The following is a 17,332-nucleotide window of genomic DNA, read 5'->3' on the forward strand; positions in this document are numbered from 1 at the left end:
TGTTAAAAGGGGAAAGAGTGGATCTGTCTTCTTCCAAACCTTTGCTCCCAGAGCCTCTTGGCCCCTAACCCTAGACTGTCAGGCTTTTCTCATTTGGGCAAGATAATCACTAGGGCTTCTTCTCCTTTCTTACCCGCCCCCAAGCCTGTCCCTCCCCCCCAGCACCCAACCAGGTTGGTGGTAGGGCGGGCCTGTGAGGCAGATGGCTGGGGTATTTATAACCTGGGAGCACTTCTTGGGGAAAGTGACTAAGATGCTAAGAGCATATTTATAGCTGGGTTCTGACGTAAGTGTCAGTGGGGAGGTAGGGCCAGGCCAGGCACAGCAGCAAGAGGGTAGGAAGAGCTGAAAACTGGGGGCACCTGATAGAGGGTAGGGGAGAAGTGGGGTCAGCGACTCTTGCAGCCACTTTGTGCTGCTTCCCTGGACTCTTGTGTCTGGCGCCAACAGGTAAGCCCTCTGAGACTCCACCATGGGCAGAAACTTCTTTGCAGTTCGATGTCCCAGACTCCAGGGGTAGAGGGCGGTCATTCACCAGCCTCCACCAACAGAGAGGTGGCGGAGAGCTGGGGGAGAGAACTGGGCAGAGGGGCTTGAATGTTTCCCCCCCACCGGGGGAGAAATGTAGGGAGAACAGGAGGGTCTAAAACCTCCTTGTCCCCCCCCCCCCCCGCCCCCACCGCCACCACACCGTTTCTGGGAAGGGCCTGACACCCATCACCAAGCTCCACTGCCACGTGTCAAAGTGACGAGGTCTGAAACCAAAGGTAGCAGCGGCGTGGGGCCTGACGACGGCTCTGCGCCCCGGTGCTGGCGGAGGGGGCGCACGGGGACTGGCGTCTGCTCCGCTGGGAGAGGCTGGGCCTGGGGACCGAGGGGCTGGCCGGCTGCGTCTCGGCTCCCGGCAGCTCGGCGGCGGCGCCCAGCGGCCCGACACCGCCACGTGGCGGACACCAGCGGTACTGAGGCCCCGCCCCGGGGCGCGCCCTTCCCGTCCCGCTCCCAGGTGCCCCATCTGCTGGGCTCTCGACAGCCCCCACTGGGCTAAGCGGGGTGGGGGGGGGAATAAAATGCAGGTGGGGCACAGTTCCAAATCACACGCCCTTCCTTCTAGCTTCTTGAAGAAACCCGGGGCATCCGGAGAGAGGCTAGCATGAAGTCTACCGTCGGAAGTGCAAGGAGGAGGGACCATGGCCCTCCCGTTAGCCAGTGAGGAGTGTGAAGAGGGCCAGATCGGAACTAAGGTCGCCCGCACTCGCGCTTGCTCTTCAAAGTTCTTAAACCTCCCATTTCCTGCCCCCTCTCACAGAGGCCTCGAACCACTTCTAGGATGCCCCGATTTAGGTAACTCTCACAGTCCTCTTACCTTAAAGAGACCCAGCCCAAATCCCATGCCCTACTGCCAGCCTTGATGGACTCTGCCCTGCTGTCAGATTGCATCACCACCACCCCTACCTCTTTGGGTTTCCCCAGACATGCATGTAACATGCACCCCACCCCCCCACCATGCTCCAGCCCTCCTCCACGTTGTGCTCCAGTCCAACTGGACTCTGGGCAGCCAGCACAGGCAGGGTCAGGAGGTGACTTCCGTGCCCCCTGGCACTGCCACCTTGGCCTGGGCAGGAGGACTCCATTCCTCTCCCCCCTGTCCTAGCCCTATTGCTAGGAATAGAGAGACCAGAGTTCTGCTTCTGGCCCAGAGACCCTGGGGAGATAACCAGTGGAACTCACAGCTGCCTCAGAAGCTGCTGCAGCAGAAGTGGCTGCGTAAGCTAGAAGGACTAGAGGTATGGGGGGAGATCGCCCTCCCCACCTTGCTCCTATGCGTCCCTCCCCCGAGCCCCAGACCTTGGGGACTGAGCATGTGAAATCATTCTCTTTCTTGCATCATGTGTGTCCACACTGTCCCCCCACCCCCATACCCCTACCTCAAACTCAGTGACCAGGGCCAGATGGTGAAACCCGAGGTGGGGGGGGCCTCCACCCCCTGCAGGGACCTGATGGGCAGCACAGGTGGCCAATCCAGGGGCTCAGAGGGTAGGTCTGCTAGCTGACCACTAAGTGAGGGTGCCCCAGCTTACGGCTCTAAAGAGGCCCCACTCAGGAGCCAGCCGTGAGCTGTGAGGGCCAAACTGGCAGATGCGCTATATGCAGCCACCCATAAGACCATCCACATGCAGCCTTCCTGAGTCCCAGGCACTAGAAGACAGGTGGCTCTACCCTTGGCCAAGGGTAGGTGTGGCACTGCTGTCTGCTGCTGCTGTGCCCTCATTGGCTTCCACGCAATCATATCAACAGAAGGAGCAACTGCCATCCGAGGCTCCTGACCCAACCCAGGGCCACTCTCCAGGAGCATGGGGCTCCCTGATGTCCAGCCCCAGCTGGTGCTGCTCTGGGCACTGGTGTGGGCACAGGGGGCAGGGTCTGGATGTCCCAGCTGCGGAGGCCCCACGCTGGCACCCCAAGCAGAACGAGCTCTGGTCCTGGAGCTAGCCAAGCAGCAGATCCTGGAGGGGCTGCACCTGACCAGTCGTCCCAGGATAACTCACCCTCCCCCCCAGGCAGCGCTGGCCAGAGCCCTCCGCAGACTACAGCCCCGAAGCATGCCTATAGCAGATGGAGACGAGGTCATCAGCTTTGCAACGGTGGCAGGTGGGTAAGGGAGAGGCGGGTGAGGGAGGCCTCCCCGACAGGAAAGGCAGGCGAGCAGGGTGTGGGAGGAGGAGAAGTTGGGGCAGGGACCGGCTGAGCAGGGCGGGGGACACCAGGCGGTCCCCGATTCTTGCAGACGAGCGAGTGGCGGGCTGGGCCTGCAGGGCCTGGAGCAGCGCCACGCCGCTCACGTGCTTGCCCCTTGCCGTCTCCCGGGCAGACTCCACCTCGGCCTGCAGCTCTGTGCTCACCTTCGACCTGTCCACGGCTCAGCCCCACCAGCTGTCCCGGGCTCGCCTCTGGCTGCACGCGCGGCCCGCGCCGCCCGGCTCGCTGTACCTGAGGGTCTTCGGGCGGCGCCCGGGCGGTGGGCAGCGGGGGGCGCGCACCCTCCTGGCCGAGCAGCACCTGCCGGCTGCGGGCTGGCACGCCCTCGCTCTGCCCTCTGGTGGCCTGAGGGCTGAGGAGTCCGCCGTCCTGCAACTCCAGCTGAAGTGCAGGCTCCTGCCAGGCAACCGCACCTCTGCCCAGCAGCTGGGGCGGCGGCTCCTGGACACGGCCGGGGACCGGCGGCCCTTCCTGCAGCTCCAGATCTGGCCCAGGGAGCCCGGAGCGGGCCGGGCCAGGAGGAGGACCCCCACCTGCGAGCCCGAGACCCCCTTGTGCTGCAGGCGAGACCACTATGTCGACTTCCAGGAGCTGGGATGGCGGGACTGGATCCTGCAGCCCGAGGGGTACCAGCTAAACTACTGCAGTGGACAGTGCCCCCCGCACCTGGCTGGCAGCCCCGGCATCGCCGCCTCCTTCCATTCGGCCGTCTTCAGCCTCCTCAAGGCCAACAACCCTTGGCCCTTGGGCACGTCCTGCTGTGTTCCTACGGCCCGGAGGCCTCTCTCTCTCCTCTACCTGGACCGTGATGGCAATGTGGTCAAGACAGATGTGCCAGACATGGTGGTGGAGGCCTGTGGCTGCAGCTAGCACGAGGACCTGGGCATTTGGAGTGAAAAGATCAGTTGGGGGTTCCCAGGCAAAGGGCATCTGTGGCGGGCCACATTGCATTCCTGACCCACACCCCTACCCAACGGCAGGGTGGCAGTGTGACCTGGGTGACCCAAATGGGCACTTGTTCATCCAGAATCTTGCCTGTTCCAGGCTGGCTGGTGTGTGGGGAGATGGGAAAAGTGTGTTCTCTGAAAGAGTCTGCCCAGGAAGCATGATTTCCTTCCCTAAGCCCTAAGGGAAGGTAGCAGAGGTGAGGGAGGGATGGAGGGAGGGCAGAAGGCAGAGAAAATTTACCTAGTCTCTCCCAAGAAGAGAAAGTCCTCGAGTAAGGGAAGCAGGCCTCGGACAGGGGAACCAGGCTGGCCAAGGGCAGAAGCAGCGGAAGAGCTTTAAGGGAGGGCCAAGAAGGAGATGGGCAGGGGGCTAAGAGGAGGTGTCTGGGAGGGCCCCAGAAATGGGAGCCAGGAGAGAGGAGTGCTGGGCCTAAGAAGTTTCCTGGTTTTCCCCAGTGGGGGACAGGACCCACCGAGGAGACAAATGTTTATACTTACCCAATAAAAATGAGGGGAAAAATCAATCAACAAATTTGAGTCATAAAGAGGGGCTGCGGTGATGACCCAGGGGGGTGGTTTTCAAGGTAAGGTCTGGGGACCCCTGGGAGGTCCCTGAGACCCTTTTCAGGAGTGTTCGCAAGTCAAAACTATTTTCATAATAATATTAAGATGCCTTTTTTATTTTCATTATCTCAAAAGTACACAGTGGAGTTTTCCAGAGGCTACGTGGCATGTGATTACATCATCTTTCTGACATCATTGTTAATGGGATGTGTGCTTGTGTATTCTTGTGTCACAAACTTTTTTCGGTTTTAATTTCTAATATAGTAAATTGATATGAAACACATAAACAAAAAATCAATAAATTTTAAGAGTGTAAAGGCAGGGTGCCTGGGTGGCTCAGTGGGTAGAGCAGATGACTCTTAACCTTAGGGTTGCGAGTCCAAGCCCCATGTTGGGCAGGGAGGCTACTTAAAAAAAAAAAAAAAAAAAGGAGTGTAAAGGGGTCTTAAAGTCAAAATTTTGGAGAATCACTAATCTGGAGACCTAGGTGAGGAGGAAAAAGTAGCGTGTTCTAAAAGAGCTTCTCTGTGGGCGCCTGGATGGCTCAGCGCTTGAGCATCTGCCTTCAGGTCAGGTCGTGATCCAAGGGGTCCCGGATCGAGTCCTGCATTGGGCTCCCCACATGGAGCCTGCTTCTCCCTCCACCTATGTGTGTGTGTGTGTGTCTCTCGTGAATAAATAAATAAAATCTTTTTTAAAAAAATAAATAAGATCTTTTTTAAAAATTTAAAAAAAAGAGCTTCTCTGAAAGAAAGGGCAGACGGCTGAGGCAGGAGAATGTGTAGGGCTCCTTCTCCCGTTGACCGCTGGTCTTGCCTGACCTCTGGGTATAACTGGTGTCTAGGCCAAAGTCATATGGGGGAGGGACAGTGAAACAGGACTCTGTATCTGTTCCCCCACAATTACAACCTATATTTGCAGGGCCTCAGACCTCTTCCCACTTTCACCTTTTCCCCTTGACCCTCAGTCTTAATAGCTGACCTACTAACTCTCCAGGCCCAAGAAGGTGCTTCTTGGAAGCAGAGCTAAGATGTGGGAGGTCTATCTGAGGGGTGACAGGAAAGGAAAGGACTCCTTTTCCTCACCACGTTTTTTCCCCTTTCTCATAAAGAAAGGTCACAGAGACTAAAATAGCTGCCCCTTCCCCTGCATCCAGTCACTATGGCAACACAGATCCGAAGGGACAGGGCACTCCCCTCTCAGACGCTGCCGTTCCGCACTGGCAGCCTCTTCTAGGGTGCCCTTCTGTTTCTTTGGGCTGGTACACCCCTCCCTGGGCTCCTAACTGGGGTTTGGTGGGGGGACCTAGGAAGCCTCCTACTCCTGCAGCTCCCCCAGTCTTCTCCGCCTGCAGCCTGCGGGAGTGTGCCATGTGCCAGAGAGGCCAGCAGAGGGAGCAGACAGCCTGGAAGAGCAGAGAGCCGGCGGCCTCGAGGTGCGGAGGTGCCCGCAGTCTCCAGAACTTAGAGACGCAGGACACCGGGCGGGGGGGTGGGGGGTGGGGGGTGTCTCCGCGTTACAGCGCTTGAGTGCCTCCCCAGGGTTCCTTAGTGTGAACCGCACACTCTGCACCCGGAGCCTCAGCCGCTGCCCTCTCTTCGATGCCCTATAGACCCTTCACTTCTAAGCCAACTCTGTTCCAGTCCTGTTTGCACCAAACCCCAAATCTGTCCTAACCCCTTCATGTTCCCCTGAAAGAGGGAGGTCAACAGATAACCTGCAGGATGACGCAATACTCGCAGCACCAACCAAAGTCGGCGGCGCTACCCTCCAATATTATCTTTCTTGGATGAACTTTTTCATCGCCCCCCACCTCCCAATGTATTTGTTAGTTTTTTTCTGACTGTGGTTGGGGTGGGGGTGCCGCTCCGTGGGCAGCCGATCCCAGGATCCATGCCGGGATTTATTGCCCACCAGCAGCAGCGTGTTCAGCGGGGGGGGGGGGGGGAGGCAGTATAGGGTCCCTCCAGGGAGGGGGAGGATCCTGGGGGTCCTGGGGGTGCAATAAGCCCGGCACCCCCTCTCTAGCTTTTGCTACCCCGCCTCATTCTCCAGAGCGGCAAGAGGGAGGGAAGTGGAAGGGAGGTGAGAGGCGAGCGGGAAGAGCGGCGGCGCGCCAGCTGCCTGAGCGAGAAAAAGTTTCTGCAAAAGGGAAAAAAAAGTTTGCGCTTCTCGCGGGTGGTCCCGGCTCGCGGCCCGGCGGGCTGGGCCGGCGGGAGGGCTGGCGGCCAGGTTAGGAGGGGGTGGGGGTGGCATGAGGCTGCGCTGCCGTGGCCCTGTGCGCCCCCCCTCCCCACCGCACACCCCCCAGCCCACACTCCAGCCCTGGACCGCGCATCCCGAGCCCGGCGCCCAGAAGGAGGTGAGAAGGGGGGCGGGCGGGGGACCACCTGGGAACCGTAGGGGAGGGGGCGAGGGGATGCCCTGCTCGCGACGGGCTCTGGCCAGCCCAGAGGGAGACCCGGGGCACCCAGGCACAAAGGGGGTGGGAGAGCCCGGGCCGAGATCTAGAAAGTTTGAAGGACTTTTTTCATTTGTATCTCCCTTTCTCTGTATCTTTTTTCTTCTCCTCCTCCTTCTCCTCCTTCTCCTTCTCCTTCTCCTTCCTCTGACAGCCTCTGTGTCTCTGTCCCAGGCACCCGGGGATCTCTTTGTCTGTCTCCGCCTCTCCTATGTATTAGGGACAGGTTACTTCCAGGAGGTTGGCATGAAGAGGCAGGAGGGACGGCTAGCTGGAGGTCTGCGTGGTAGGGACGGAAGTCCAGGTGTGTCGGGGCCGCAGGAGACGTCAGGGTTTCTGAAAGGAGGGAACAGCCACGGAGAGAGCCCTGGGTGGGGTGGAGACGGGTGTGTGCAAGGGGACAAACCAGTGGGGGATGGCTCGGCTTGAACCCCTGACCTGTCTTATGACAGATGCGATTGCTGGTGCATGTGTTCTCGGGAACGGAGCGTCTTCTGGATTAGGAAGGGGGCTGGAGGGGCCGGCGTCTTGTTTAGGCCCTAGAAGGCTCCTCAAGGAATTAGGACTCCTGAGTCCCCAGAGCCGTGGTCAGGGTGCCGAGGCGGAGCTGAGGAGACCCTGGCTTGACCCTCTGACCTCAGGACCACCGGGACAGCTGGGCCAGCCGCAGGGAGACCCCTACTGGGACTGGGCGGGACCACTGGCCACTGCCTGCCTAAGTATCCCGGTTGGACCCCCCTCCCCAACGGGAGCTGGGGGCCGAGGCCCCTCCTCTGCCTCAGACCACCCTGCCTGCCCTTGCTCCCCGCTCTGAAGCCTCTTTCAGGCCCGGTGACCCCGAAACAATCCGCCCTGGGCCGCTGGCTTTGGGGACAGGATTAGGAAAGGGGATCCCATAGTGACTAGGGACTTAAGGTTTTGGGGGCTGGAGAACTGGGGGTCTTCATAGGATAGATCTTCACTGTCCAGTGGGAGGGGAAGGCGGGGCGATTTCCCCGGGGAGTTGTAAGGGCCGGAATTAGGGTGGTTTTCCCTATGGGGGCGGGGTCCAGAGACACCCCCCCAGTTATCTCCCCGGCATCCCTAGCCAGGCAGTACAGACCCCGCCCTTGACGTCACTAAGGGGTTCCCGGGGGTCTGGAGGGGTTAACCCTTGGGAAGCCGGCTGCGAAAATCAAAACCCAAGGTGTCCTGACCCCTCCCTCCTCCCATACACACCTTGTTTTATTTACCCAGGCACCTTCTTTCCCTATAGTTTCTGGATTCTTCTTTCCTTTCCACCCAGCCACGGGGACCCCCCCCCCCTCCAACAGTGCCCGCCGCCCCCCGGGCGCCGCTGCCAGCTTTCTGGCCGCACAGAGGGGAGGAGGGAAGAATGCGTCCCGCCCCCCGCCCCCCCGCCCCCTCCGCCGCGGCTCGCTCCACTGGGCTCCCGGGCGGGCGGGGGAAGCGGAGCCGTCTGCAGCCAGAGCCTGCGGCGGCGACTTGGGTGGGCCGAGGAGGCACGGGGGCGGGGAAGGCGGGACCCGGAGGAGGGGGCGGGGCCTACTCCTGGGAGTTGGGGAGCGGGGGTGCGAGGGGGCCTCCGGAAAGTAGGGAGACGCCGAGGGTGATTCAGGGCTCCATCAGGGCGACCCTCAGCCCCCTGCCCCGGCCTGCGCTCTCATCCACACCCCAGCAAAAGACGTAACTGAAGCTGGAAACGTTGGCGAAATTTTCCTGTCGCCAGGGCGAAGGGGAGACGTGGGTGGGCTGTGGCACGCGTGGGCGAGCGGGGATGTCGCCCCGTTTAGTCGCGGCCCCTCGGCGGCGGGCAGTGGCGCGGGAAGATGCCCGAGTAGGCACGTTTGGGGGAGTCTCCTTAGTATTGGGGGGTCGTCTGCGGGCCCCGCCTCCTTCCCCCGGTGAGTCATAGAGGAAGGAGGCGGGAGAAGTGTCCCCCTATCCAGCTGCCAGCCAGCTGTGCCCCCCCCTCCCACACACACAAAGTGCCAAGGTCGAGTTGGGAGGTCTTGGATGCGGGGCCCGGCCCTGCGCTGGGAAAGGAGGAGTTAGGAAGGGTACGGTCCCGGCTGCGGGGCTCGGGCTGCGTCGTGGGGTCCGGGTTCCGCTCCCCATCTCACCCCTCCCTTACCCTAAATCCCAGCATCCCGGGATCACCCACCGCGCCGGCCGGCCCGCTCCCGAGCGCTCTCCACCCTACCCCGCCCCACCCCACCCTCGGCCCCGGGAGGCGGGAAAACCCGGGCTGGAGCCGAAGCCGGAGTTTGAGGAGGGAAGCGCCGGCCCAACCCTCTCCTCCCGCAGCTCTTCTCCCCTGGATGGTGCCTGTGCCTTCCCTTCTCCCAGGGCCTTTCTCTTTCTGGCCCTTTCCTGCTCCCCCCCAAACAGAGCAAGTTAGGGGGGCGCCCGAATTCATTCTGCCCCAGGACAACACCAGTTTCCATTCTTTGTACCCAACAGACCCCGGAGGCTCCCCTCAGAAACCTTAGCCCCTTCTCTACAGTTTTCTGCCTTAAAGAGAGAAGGGCCGCTCCTCCGTGCTCCCTCCCGGCCCACCGGCCTCCCGGCGCGGCCCGAGGCGAGAGCTCCCTCTGCTGGGTGCCGCCGAGATTGGAGACGGGCGCTCCGGGGCAGGAACGGAGGACGGCAAAGGGGTTCCCCAGGGGTTCCCCATCCCACCCCTCAAGGCCGGCCCCGGGTCAGAGCCAGAAGATGTGGAGGGAGGGCCCAGGCATAAAATCACCTGAGGCTCATACAGGCTCATTAGGTTCATAACCCTCCCCCTTGCGCGCGCGCGCACACACACACACACACACACACACACACGCGCGCGCGCGCGCGCGCGCGCGCGCGCGCGCGCGCACACACACGTGCACTTAGACCACTCAGGCAAAGATGGCACTCCGTTCCCACAAGGATCCCCAGGACTGCCTCTGCTTCTTTGGGGCTCTTTTCCTCCCCCTGCCCCTGGCTGAGGGATGCTCATTTCACATTGATTCTCCATGGCAGGTGTCTTAGAGGGACCCTGCCCAGGGTTCTAGATCTTAGTTATCTGACCTTCCTTATCTCCCTCCTGCCTCTGTAACTTGCAGATCTCCCTTCCCTTCCTACAGTGTCCCCACACTCTCCTCTGAGACACCATGTTCAACTCGATGACCCCACCGCCAGTCAGTAGCTATGGAGAGCCCTGCTGTCTCCGGCCCCTCCCCAGTCAGGCCCCCAGCATGGGGACAGAAGGTCAGTGCAAATACCAACCTCCAGGTCCTGAGGACTGGCAGCGGCTCTCTCAACCAGCCCCAGGCATCCCTCTTCCATCTCCCACCCCACACAGGCTTCTAATCCACAAGAAGACTCAAGCCTCCATGTCATACAGGCTTGGGATAGAGGATGGAGTCTCTTCTGGGGTGTGAAGGTGAGGCCTTGTGTGTCCCCCATTCCCATTCCCCATGCTGGCTGTCTCTCTTTTCTAGGACTGCCTGGTCTGCCCTTCTGCCACCAGGCCAACCTCATGTCCGGCCCCCACAGTTATGGGCCAGCCAGAGAGACCACCAGCTGCACTGAGGGTGAGGCTTCAACATCTCCTCCCTTTCTGCCCCTCTGGTGCTTGCTTTTATTTTTTAATTTTTTATTATTTTTAAAGATTTTATTTACTTATTCATGAGAGACAGAGAGAGAGAAAGAGAGAGGCAGAGACACAGGCAGAGGGAGAAGCAGGCTCCTTGCAGGGACCGGGATCCAGTCCCCAGGACCAGGCCTAAGGCAGGGGCTCAACCGCTGAGCCACCCAGGCATCCCTTGGCACTTGCTTTTAAAGAGAAAGTGGGTGGGACAAGGGGTGGGGGATCTAACTTGGAGGAGGAAATGCTTGGAGATTGGAGCAAGGGGTCTGGGCATGATGCGGAGGTCACAGATGGGGTCAGTAGGGCAAAACAGAGTCACGTGTCATGTTTTTTGTTGAGAGTCAAGACCCATGGGTTGAGTGCGTGAAGACATGCCCCATTTACCACAGCTGTCTCCCCTGTTTCCTGCTCCAGCCCCACTCTTTCCTCCTCCCCGAAGTGCAGTCAAGTTGACCAAGAAGCGGGCACTCTCCATCTCACCTCTGTCAGACGCCAGCCTGGACCTGCAGACAGTTATCCGCACCTCACCCAGCTCCCTTGTGGCCTTCATCAACTCACGCTGTGCATCTCCCGGGGGCTCCTACGGTCACCTCTCCATCGGCACCATGAGGTGCAGAGAGCCTTGGGCTAAGAGGCCCCTAAAGACCCTACCAAACCCCGTTAAAAGCCTCAAGCCCTCCAAAGCACCTGGCCCTATTTGAATCCTTATCGTTTCAAAGGTGTTGAAGCCCTCCTCAGTGCTTCCCCGAGACTGCCTCAGCCACTTCCCATACGTCTTTCAGACACACTCCAAAATAGCCCAAGAACTCCTGAAACTTTCTGAGATGATGGTCCTAAGTAACTGCCTCTCCTCCTCCTCCTCCTCCTCCTCCTCAGCCCATCTCTGGGATTCCCACCCCAGATGAATCACCAAAAAGGGACCTCGCCTTCCTTCGGGGTCCAGCCCTGTGGTCCCCATGACCCTTCTCAGGGTGGGATGATGCCGCATCCTCAGTCCCGGGGACCCCTCCCGACTTGCCAGGTGAGAGTCCTCATACTGCTCCCCAATTTCCCTCAGCTCAGGGTGGGTGGGCGGCGGGCCTTATGGGAAGGGGTGAAGGAAGGACAGGGCAGATAAAAGTTTTCAGTAGCACAAAAATAAAGGGGTATGGTTGCTGGGGTTCACTCCTTGGGGCTGAATCAGACTCTCCAGATGAGATCCCACCTTTTGCCCATCCCGGTGCTGTCTGAGGAGGAAGTCTCTTCCAAACCCAAGGGTTCCAGCTGCTTGGGTGGGGGCACTCAGGGCAGGAAGACCTGGCTGGGCTCCCTCTTCCTTCTGCTCACTTCTACCTTCATCACCCTCACCTCTTCCCCTGGGGAAGCTAAAGTCTGAGCTGGACCTGCTGGTTAGCAAGTGCCCAGAGGAGCCCTTGGAGGGTGATATGTCCAGCCCCAACTCCACAGGCACACAGGTAAGTGAGGGGAGGGTGACTTTAACTCTGAAACCTGAGCTAAACCGAAGCTGTCACCCAAGTGACCTAGGATTGCCTCTTCTGCCCTAGGATCCCCTGCTGGGGATGCTGGATGGGCGGGAGGACCTGGAGAGAGAGGGGAAGCCTGAGCCCGAATCTGCCTATGAGACGGTCTGCCGCTGGGCCGGCTGTAGCCAGGAATTTGACTCCCAGGAGCAGCTGGTGCACGTGAGCCCCAGGGGGTAACAGGAATGCTGGCTGGATCTTGTAGGACATTCTGGTGGGACACTGTGGGGTTAGGCTGAGGGCCGGAGTTCCAAGGGTACTGAGGCCAGAGGTTGAGTGGCCAGTCAGGTAGGCAGAAACTCAGGAGCTGCAGCTTTGTTTTAGAAACCTGGAAGGACCGGAATGTTCTTTCTGCCGCTTCTTCCCCCATGAGGGGGAGCCTTGCAGGCATAAGGCGGGCTGGGGAGGTCAAGGGGTCAAGGTGTCTTTTGGGCCTTGGGGGCAGAAGGGAGCCTCAGAGAGCCTCTGTATCTCCTCCTCAGCACATCAACAGTGAGCACATCCATGGGGAGCGGAAGGAGTTCGTGTGTCACTGGGGGGGCTGCTCCAGGGAGCTGAGGCCTTTCAAGGCTCAGTACATGCTGGTGGTGCACATGCGCAGGCATACGGGCGAGAAGCCGCACAAGTGTACGGTGAGGCACCCCCTTCCCAAGCTCGGGCTCCCTCCCTACACTGGTGCTCCCCACCCAGGCAGAGCTCCTAGGACTCCTGGATCTTAGGAACTCTTGCCTCAGGGAACCAATATTCAGATTTGTATTTTTTGACTGTGTTTGTAGAAAGATGAACATGTGGATACTGGGTATGAGAACACTCTCTTAGACCTAAACGCTCTTCTTCCCTTGCTTTTAAAAGAAATTAAAACACTTTTGTGGGCCCCCTGAAGTGCTCTGGGCCCTAGGCACTGTGTCTGCTCCTCTGCCTAATGGAGAGAGGCTCAGTGTCCCAGAATGACCCCATCCAAAGAAAGCGTAAGGTTCTCCAGCAGGGAGATGTGCTCTGCCTTGACCCCAGCTGCTCACTGCCATCCCCACGTCCCCGCAGCCCCGGATGGATGCCAGGATGGATGCCACGGGGCTTCTTGTTTCCCTAGCTCCCCCTGCCCTCCTCCCTGGATTCTGGGGAATCGCTCTCTCTCCTTGAGTCATAGCCCCTGATGGATGTCCCTTCTGAAATTTATGGTTCTTCTAATCTCCACATCCTTCTGTCTGAGAGCTCTCTTTTGACCCCGACATTCTCTAGTTTGAGGGGTGCCGGAAGTCATACTCACGCCTCGAAAATCTGAAGACACACCTACGGTCACACACGGGTGAGAAGCCATACATGTGTGAGCACGAGGGCTGCAGTAAAGCCTTCAGCAATGCCAGTGACCGAGCCAAGCACCAGAATCGGACCCACTCCAATGAGGTGAATGCCCCACCTAAGAGACCCTCCCCACTTGAGAAGCCAGCTCCTGGGGAGGTTCCCTCATAAGAAATCCCTTAGCTCAGCACCCACTCCAGAGGTGAGTTCCCCCCACAGCCTAATTCACCCAGATATGGTCTTTTCTGAAACCAAAAATTTCTACTTACCACCCCACTCCACCCCTACCTCTAACCAGCCAAAGGGCCAACCTAAATAGACCCATTCCACCTGGAGAAGACCCTGGTCTCTTCAGCTCCTGACTTCATGAGGCCCCCCAGACCTGGCCTGTCGGTTTTCCTAATCTTTCCCTTGATCCTCTCATTTTTTGCTCTGAGGATCCCACTCTCTCCTTAATTCCTTGGGTGCTGTGCATTCCTCCCTGACCCCCTCTCCCCCAGCTGACGGCATCCCTTCTTCCCATTCCTCTGGCACACTCCTGCTCTGATTCCTTTGCCTGCTCTCTTCCCTGTCCACTCAACAGAAGCCATATGTGTGTAAGCTCCCTGGCTGCACCAAACGCTACACGGATCCCAGCTCCCTCCGGAAACATGTCAAGACAGTACATGGTCCCGATGCCCATGTGACCAAGCGGCACCGAGGAGATGGCCCCCTGCCCAGGGCACCATCCCTTTCCACTGTGGAGCCCAAGAGGGAGCGGGATGGAGGCCCCACCAGGGAAGAGAGCAGACTGACGGTGCCGGAGGGGGCCATGGTGAGCTGGCCTCTGTGCCCACGTCCTTCCAGTCCCCTCCCAACTCTTCTGTGTCCCCCTCATAAAGCACTCTCTTGTGGACGGTGCTCCAGTCTCTTATCCCAGTGGTGGTCCTTGGGTTACCCCAAATCAAAAGATTTTAGTATAATTAATTATTTAATTGGCTCAACAAACTCTTACATGGGATTTAGTAAATTATTCTAATTTATGTATCATTTACACGTACAATCCACACGTAATATGACTGTAATTTCACAAAGTCCTCACAGCAACTTCACGAAAAGGAAACTTACTCTCCACATTTTCAGATGACGAAACTCAGGCATAGAGACAAATTATCCAAGGTCACAGAACGAAGTGCGGATTTGAGCCTTGAGCCGAGGCAGTCTGTGCTCCAGCCTAGGCTCTTATGGACTCCTCTCCAGTTTGCCCGAAGCCCTCATCTGCTCGGCCCTCCCTGTGCCTGCCAGCTTGCCCTCAGTCCCAGCAGTCACTGGGGCACAGGCTTTGGCCACTCACCACGTTCAGGGAACTGTGGCCGGGTGGGGGGATTGTAGGGGCCGCCCTCAGCCCTCATTTCCCCCACAGAAGCCACAGCCCAGCCCTGGGGCCCAGTCGTCCTGCAGCAGTGACCACTCCCCAGCAGGCAGTGCAGCCAATACAGATAGTGGTGTGGAAATGACTGGAAATGCAGGGGGCAGCACCGAGGACCTGTCCAGCCTGGATGAGGGGCCTTGCGTGGCTGGCACCAGTCTGTCCACTCTTCGCCGCCTTGAGAACCTCAGACTGGACCAGCTGCATCAACTTCGGCCGATAGGGCCCCGGGGCCCCAAACTCCCCAGCCTGACTCACACTGGTAAGACCTTGGTGTAGGGGTAGTTGCTGGGCTGAGATCTGGACCTTCTCTGAGGTTGGAAGGAGGACTTCACTCCTCAGGGCTGCCTTGTAGCACCTTTGTACAATTAGAAAAAGGTCCCCCTTCCTCAGAAAGACACTTTCCTTCCATCTATCAGGTGATCACGATATACAAAGTATAATGGGAACGCCGTTCCCTAGGGCTGTGTAGTGTACAACCTAAGCAACCGTTCGCGGTGGTTCTGCAACATAGAAAGGGCATGGAAGGAGACGGAACTGGGTGGTCAGAGTTAAGGAGCCTGTCCCTGGGATCCGAGGCCGAGGCCATCCCGTGGGGGAGGCAGGGTGAGGTTCAGAGGGCTCCCTGACCACCCTGCCTTTTCTCCTCCCTTGTAGGCACCCCTGTGTCCCGCCGACTGGGCCCCCCCGTTTCTCTTGACCGCCGCAGCAGCAGCTCCAGTAGCGTCAGCTCAGCCTATACCGTCAGCCGCCGCTCCTCCCTGGCTTCCCCTTACCCCCCTGGATCCCCACCAGAGAACGGGGCATCCTCTCTGCCCGGCCTCGCGCCTGCCCAGCACTACCTGCTCCGGGCAAGATATGCTTCCGCCAGGGGAGGTGGGACCCCACCCACGGCAGCACCCAGCCTGGATCGGATGGGGAGTCTCCCAGCACCTCCCTGGAGAAGCCGGGCTGAGTATCCAGGATACAACCCCAATGCAGGGGTCACCCGGAGGGCCAGTGACCCGGCCCGGGCTGTTGACCGCCCTGCCCCAGCCAGAGTCCAGCGGTTCAAGAGCTTGGGTTGTGTCCACACACCTCCCACCGTGGCAGGAGGAGGACGGAACTTCGATCCCCAACTCGCAACCGGTGTGTACTCACCACAGCCCCCCAGCATCACTGAGAATGTCGCCATGGATACCAGAGGGCTACGGGAGGAGCCAGAAGGTGGGACCTCCATGATAGGCAGTGGTCTGAATCCCTATATGGACTTCCCACCTGCTGATACTTTGGGATATGGGGGACCTGAGGGGGCAGCAGCTGAACCTTATGGAGCTAGGGGTCCAGGCTCCCTACCTCTTGGGCCTGGCCCACCCACCAACTATGGGCCAAACCCCTGTCCCCAGCAGGTCTCCTATCCTGAACCACCCTCTGAACCATGGGGTGAGTTCCCTTCCCACTCCGGGCTATACCCAGGCCCCAAGGCTCCAGCTGGAGTCTACAGCCAGTGTCCTCGTCTTGAACATTATGGACAAGTGCAGGTCAAGCCGGAACAAGGGTGTCCAGTGGGTTCTGATTCCACAGGACTGGCACCCTGCCTCAATGCTCACCCCAGTGATGGGCCTCCTCACCCACAGCCTCTGTTCTCCCACTACCCCCAGCCTCCTCCTCCCCAGTATCCCCAGTCAGGTGCCTATACCCAGCCACCCCCTGATTATCTTCCCTCAGAACCCAGGCCTGCCCTGGATTTTGATTCCACCAGTCACTCCACCGGACAACTCAAGGCTCAGCTGGTGTGTAATTATGTTCAGTCTCAACAGGAACTGCTCTGGGATGGTGGGGGCAGGGGAGATCCCCCAGTGCAGGAAACTCTCTACCAGAGTCCCAAGTTTTTAGGGGGTTCCCAGGTTAGCTCAAGCCCTGCCAAGGGCCCAGTGGCCACATATGGGCCTGGCTTTGCACCTAACCTGCCCAATCACAAGTCAGGCTCCTATCCTGCCCCTCCACCGTGCCATGAAAATTTTACAGTGGGGGCCAACAAGACTTCCCATAGAGCAGCAGCACCACCCCGACTTCTGCCCCCACTGCCCACTTGCTATGGGACCCTCAAGGCAGGAGGCACCAACCCCAGTTGTGGTCATCCTGAGGTGGGCAGGCTGGGAGGGGGTCCTGCCTTGTACGCTCCTCCCGAAGGGCAGGTGTGCAACCCTCTGGACTCTCTTGACCTTGACAACACTCAGCTGGACTTTGTGGCTATTCTGGATGAGGCCCAGGGGCTGAGTCCTCCTCCTTCCCATGATCAGGGGGACAGCTCTGAACACACCCCACCTCCCTCTGGGCCCCCCAACATGGCTGTGGGCAACATGAGTATCTTACTGGGATCCCTGCCTGGGGAGACACAATTCCTCAACTCCAGCGCCTAAAGAGAGGAATCCCAGCAATCACAGATCCATTGCCTAAGGGGTTTCCATCCCCACAGAGAAGGAAAGGAGGAGGAGCCATAGCTCCCTGGGATGCCCCAGGGATGGGAGGTATGGGTTGGGGCTGTATACTCTGGTCTGTATATGTTTGGGGGAGGAATTTGACAATGACACTGTTTCTGGATAATAAAGGAACTGCATCAGAAAGTGCCCTCCTTTACCTGTTACTATCTTGGGGGAGGAATGATGACAAGCAACAGAAGAGAAGTAGGGGTTAATCTACTCACTTCCCTTTTAGGGAGGCTCCCCCACCCTATCCCAACCCCTCAAGTCAGACTCACAAAGACAGTCC

General features: G+C 59.1%; 2 protein-coding genes across 5 annotated transcripts; both read left to right on the plus strand.

Moving 5' to 3' along the window:
* Window positions 1-231: 231 nt before the first annotated feature.
* INHBE (inhibin subunit beta E) lies at window positions 232-4,978 on the plus strand. Of its 3 annotated transcripts, XM_072842875.1 has the most exons (5): window positions 232-450; window positions 1,115-1,344; window positions 1,655-1,787; window positions 2,562-2,652; window positions 2,873-4,978. In XM_072842875.1, exons 2-5 carry the CDS (start codon window positions 1,331-1,333, stop codon window positions 3,628-3,630), a joined length of 996 nt encoding a protein of 331 aa, XP_072698976.1. In that variant the 5' UTR covers window positions 232-450; window positions 1,115-1,330; the 3' UTR covers window positions 3,631-4,978. The 3 variants fall into 3 exon arrangements, with proteins under 3 accessions (XP_072698976.1, XP_072698974.1, XP_072698975.1); XM_072842873.1 differs by lacking the exon at window positions 1,655-1,787 and having other exon boundaries at window positions 2,299-2,652; XM_072842874.1 differs by lacking the exons at window positions 232-450; window positions 1,115-1,344 and having other exon boundaries at window positions 1,652-1,787; window positions 2,299-2,652.
* Window positions 4,979-6,265: 1,287 nt separating this feature from the next.
* Window positions 6,266-17,190, plus strand: GLI1 (GLI family zinc finger 1). Of its 2 annotated transcripts, XM_072842954.1 has the most exons (12): window positions 6,266-6,633; window positions 9,849-9,972; window positions 10,206-10,298; window positions 10,769-10,964; window positions 11,231-11,375; window positions 11,719-11,808; window positions 11,899-12,036; window positions 12,357-12,506; window positions 13,114-13,278; window positions 13,757-13,987; window positions 14,576-14,843; window positions 15,239-17,190. In XM_072842954.1, the coding sequence occupies exons 2-12, from the start codon at window positions 9,876-9,878 to the stop codon at window positions 16,981-16,983; spliced, it is 3,318 nt and encodes a 1,105-aa protein (XP_072699055.1). In that variant the 5' UTR covers window positions 6,266-6,633; window positions 9,849-9,875; the 3' UTR covers window positions 16,984-17,190. The 2 variants fall into 2 exon arrangements, with proteins under 2 accessions (XP_072699055.1, XP_072699057.1); XM_072842956.1 differs by lacking the exon at window positions 9,849-9,972 and having other exon boundaries at window positions 6,267-6,633.
* The last annotated feature ends 142 nt before the right edge of the window (window positions 17,191-17,332 follow it).

Source organism: Canis lupus, chromosome 11 (genome assembly GCF_048164855.1).
Source record: "Canis lupus baileyi chromosome 11, mCanLup2.hap1, whole genome shotgun sequence".
Taxonomy (NCBI): Eukaryota; Metazoa; Chordata; class Mammalia; order Carnivora; family Canidae; genus Canis; species Canis lupus.

Coding starts and splice junctions, on each gene's coding strand:
- INHBE (XM_072842873.1), top strand. CDS start 2,355: ATGGGGCTCCCTGATGTCCAGCCCCAGCTGGTGCTGCTCTGGGCACTG. Junction 2,653..2,872: donor CAGCTTTGCAACGGTGGCAG/GTGGGTAAGGGA, acceptor TCTCCCGGGCAG/ACTCCACCTCGGCCTGCAGC.
- GLI1 (XM_072842954.1), top strand. CDS start 9,876: ATGTTCAACTCGATGACCCCACCGCCAGTCAGTAGCTATGGAGAGCCC. Junction 12,037..12,356: donor CCCAGGAGCAGCTGGTGCAC/GTGAGCCCCAGG, acceptor TCTCCTCCTCAG/CACATCAACAGTGAGCACAT. Junction 12,507..13,113: donor AGAAGCCGCACAAGTGTACG/GTGAGGCACCCC, acceptor GACATTCTCTAG/TTTGAGGGGTGCCGGAAGTC.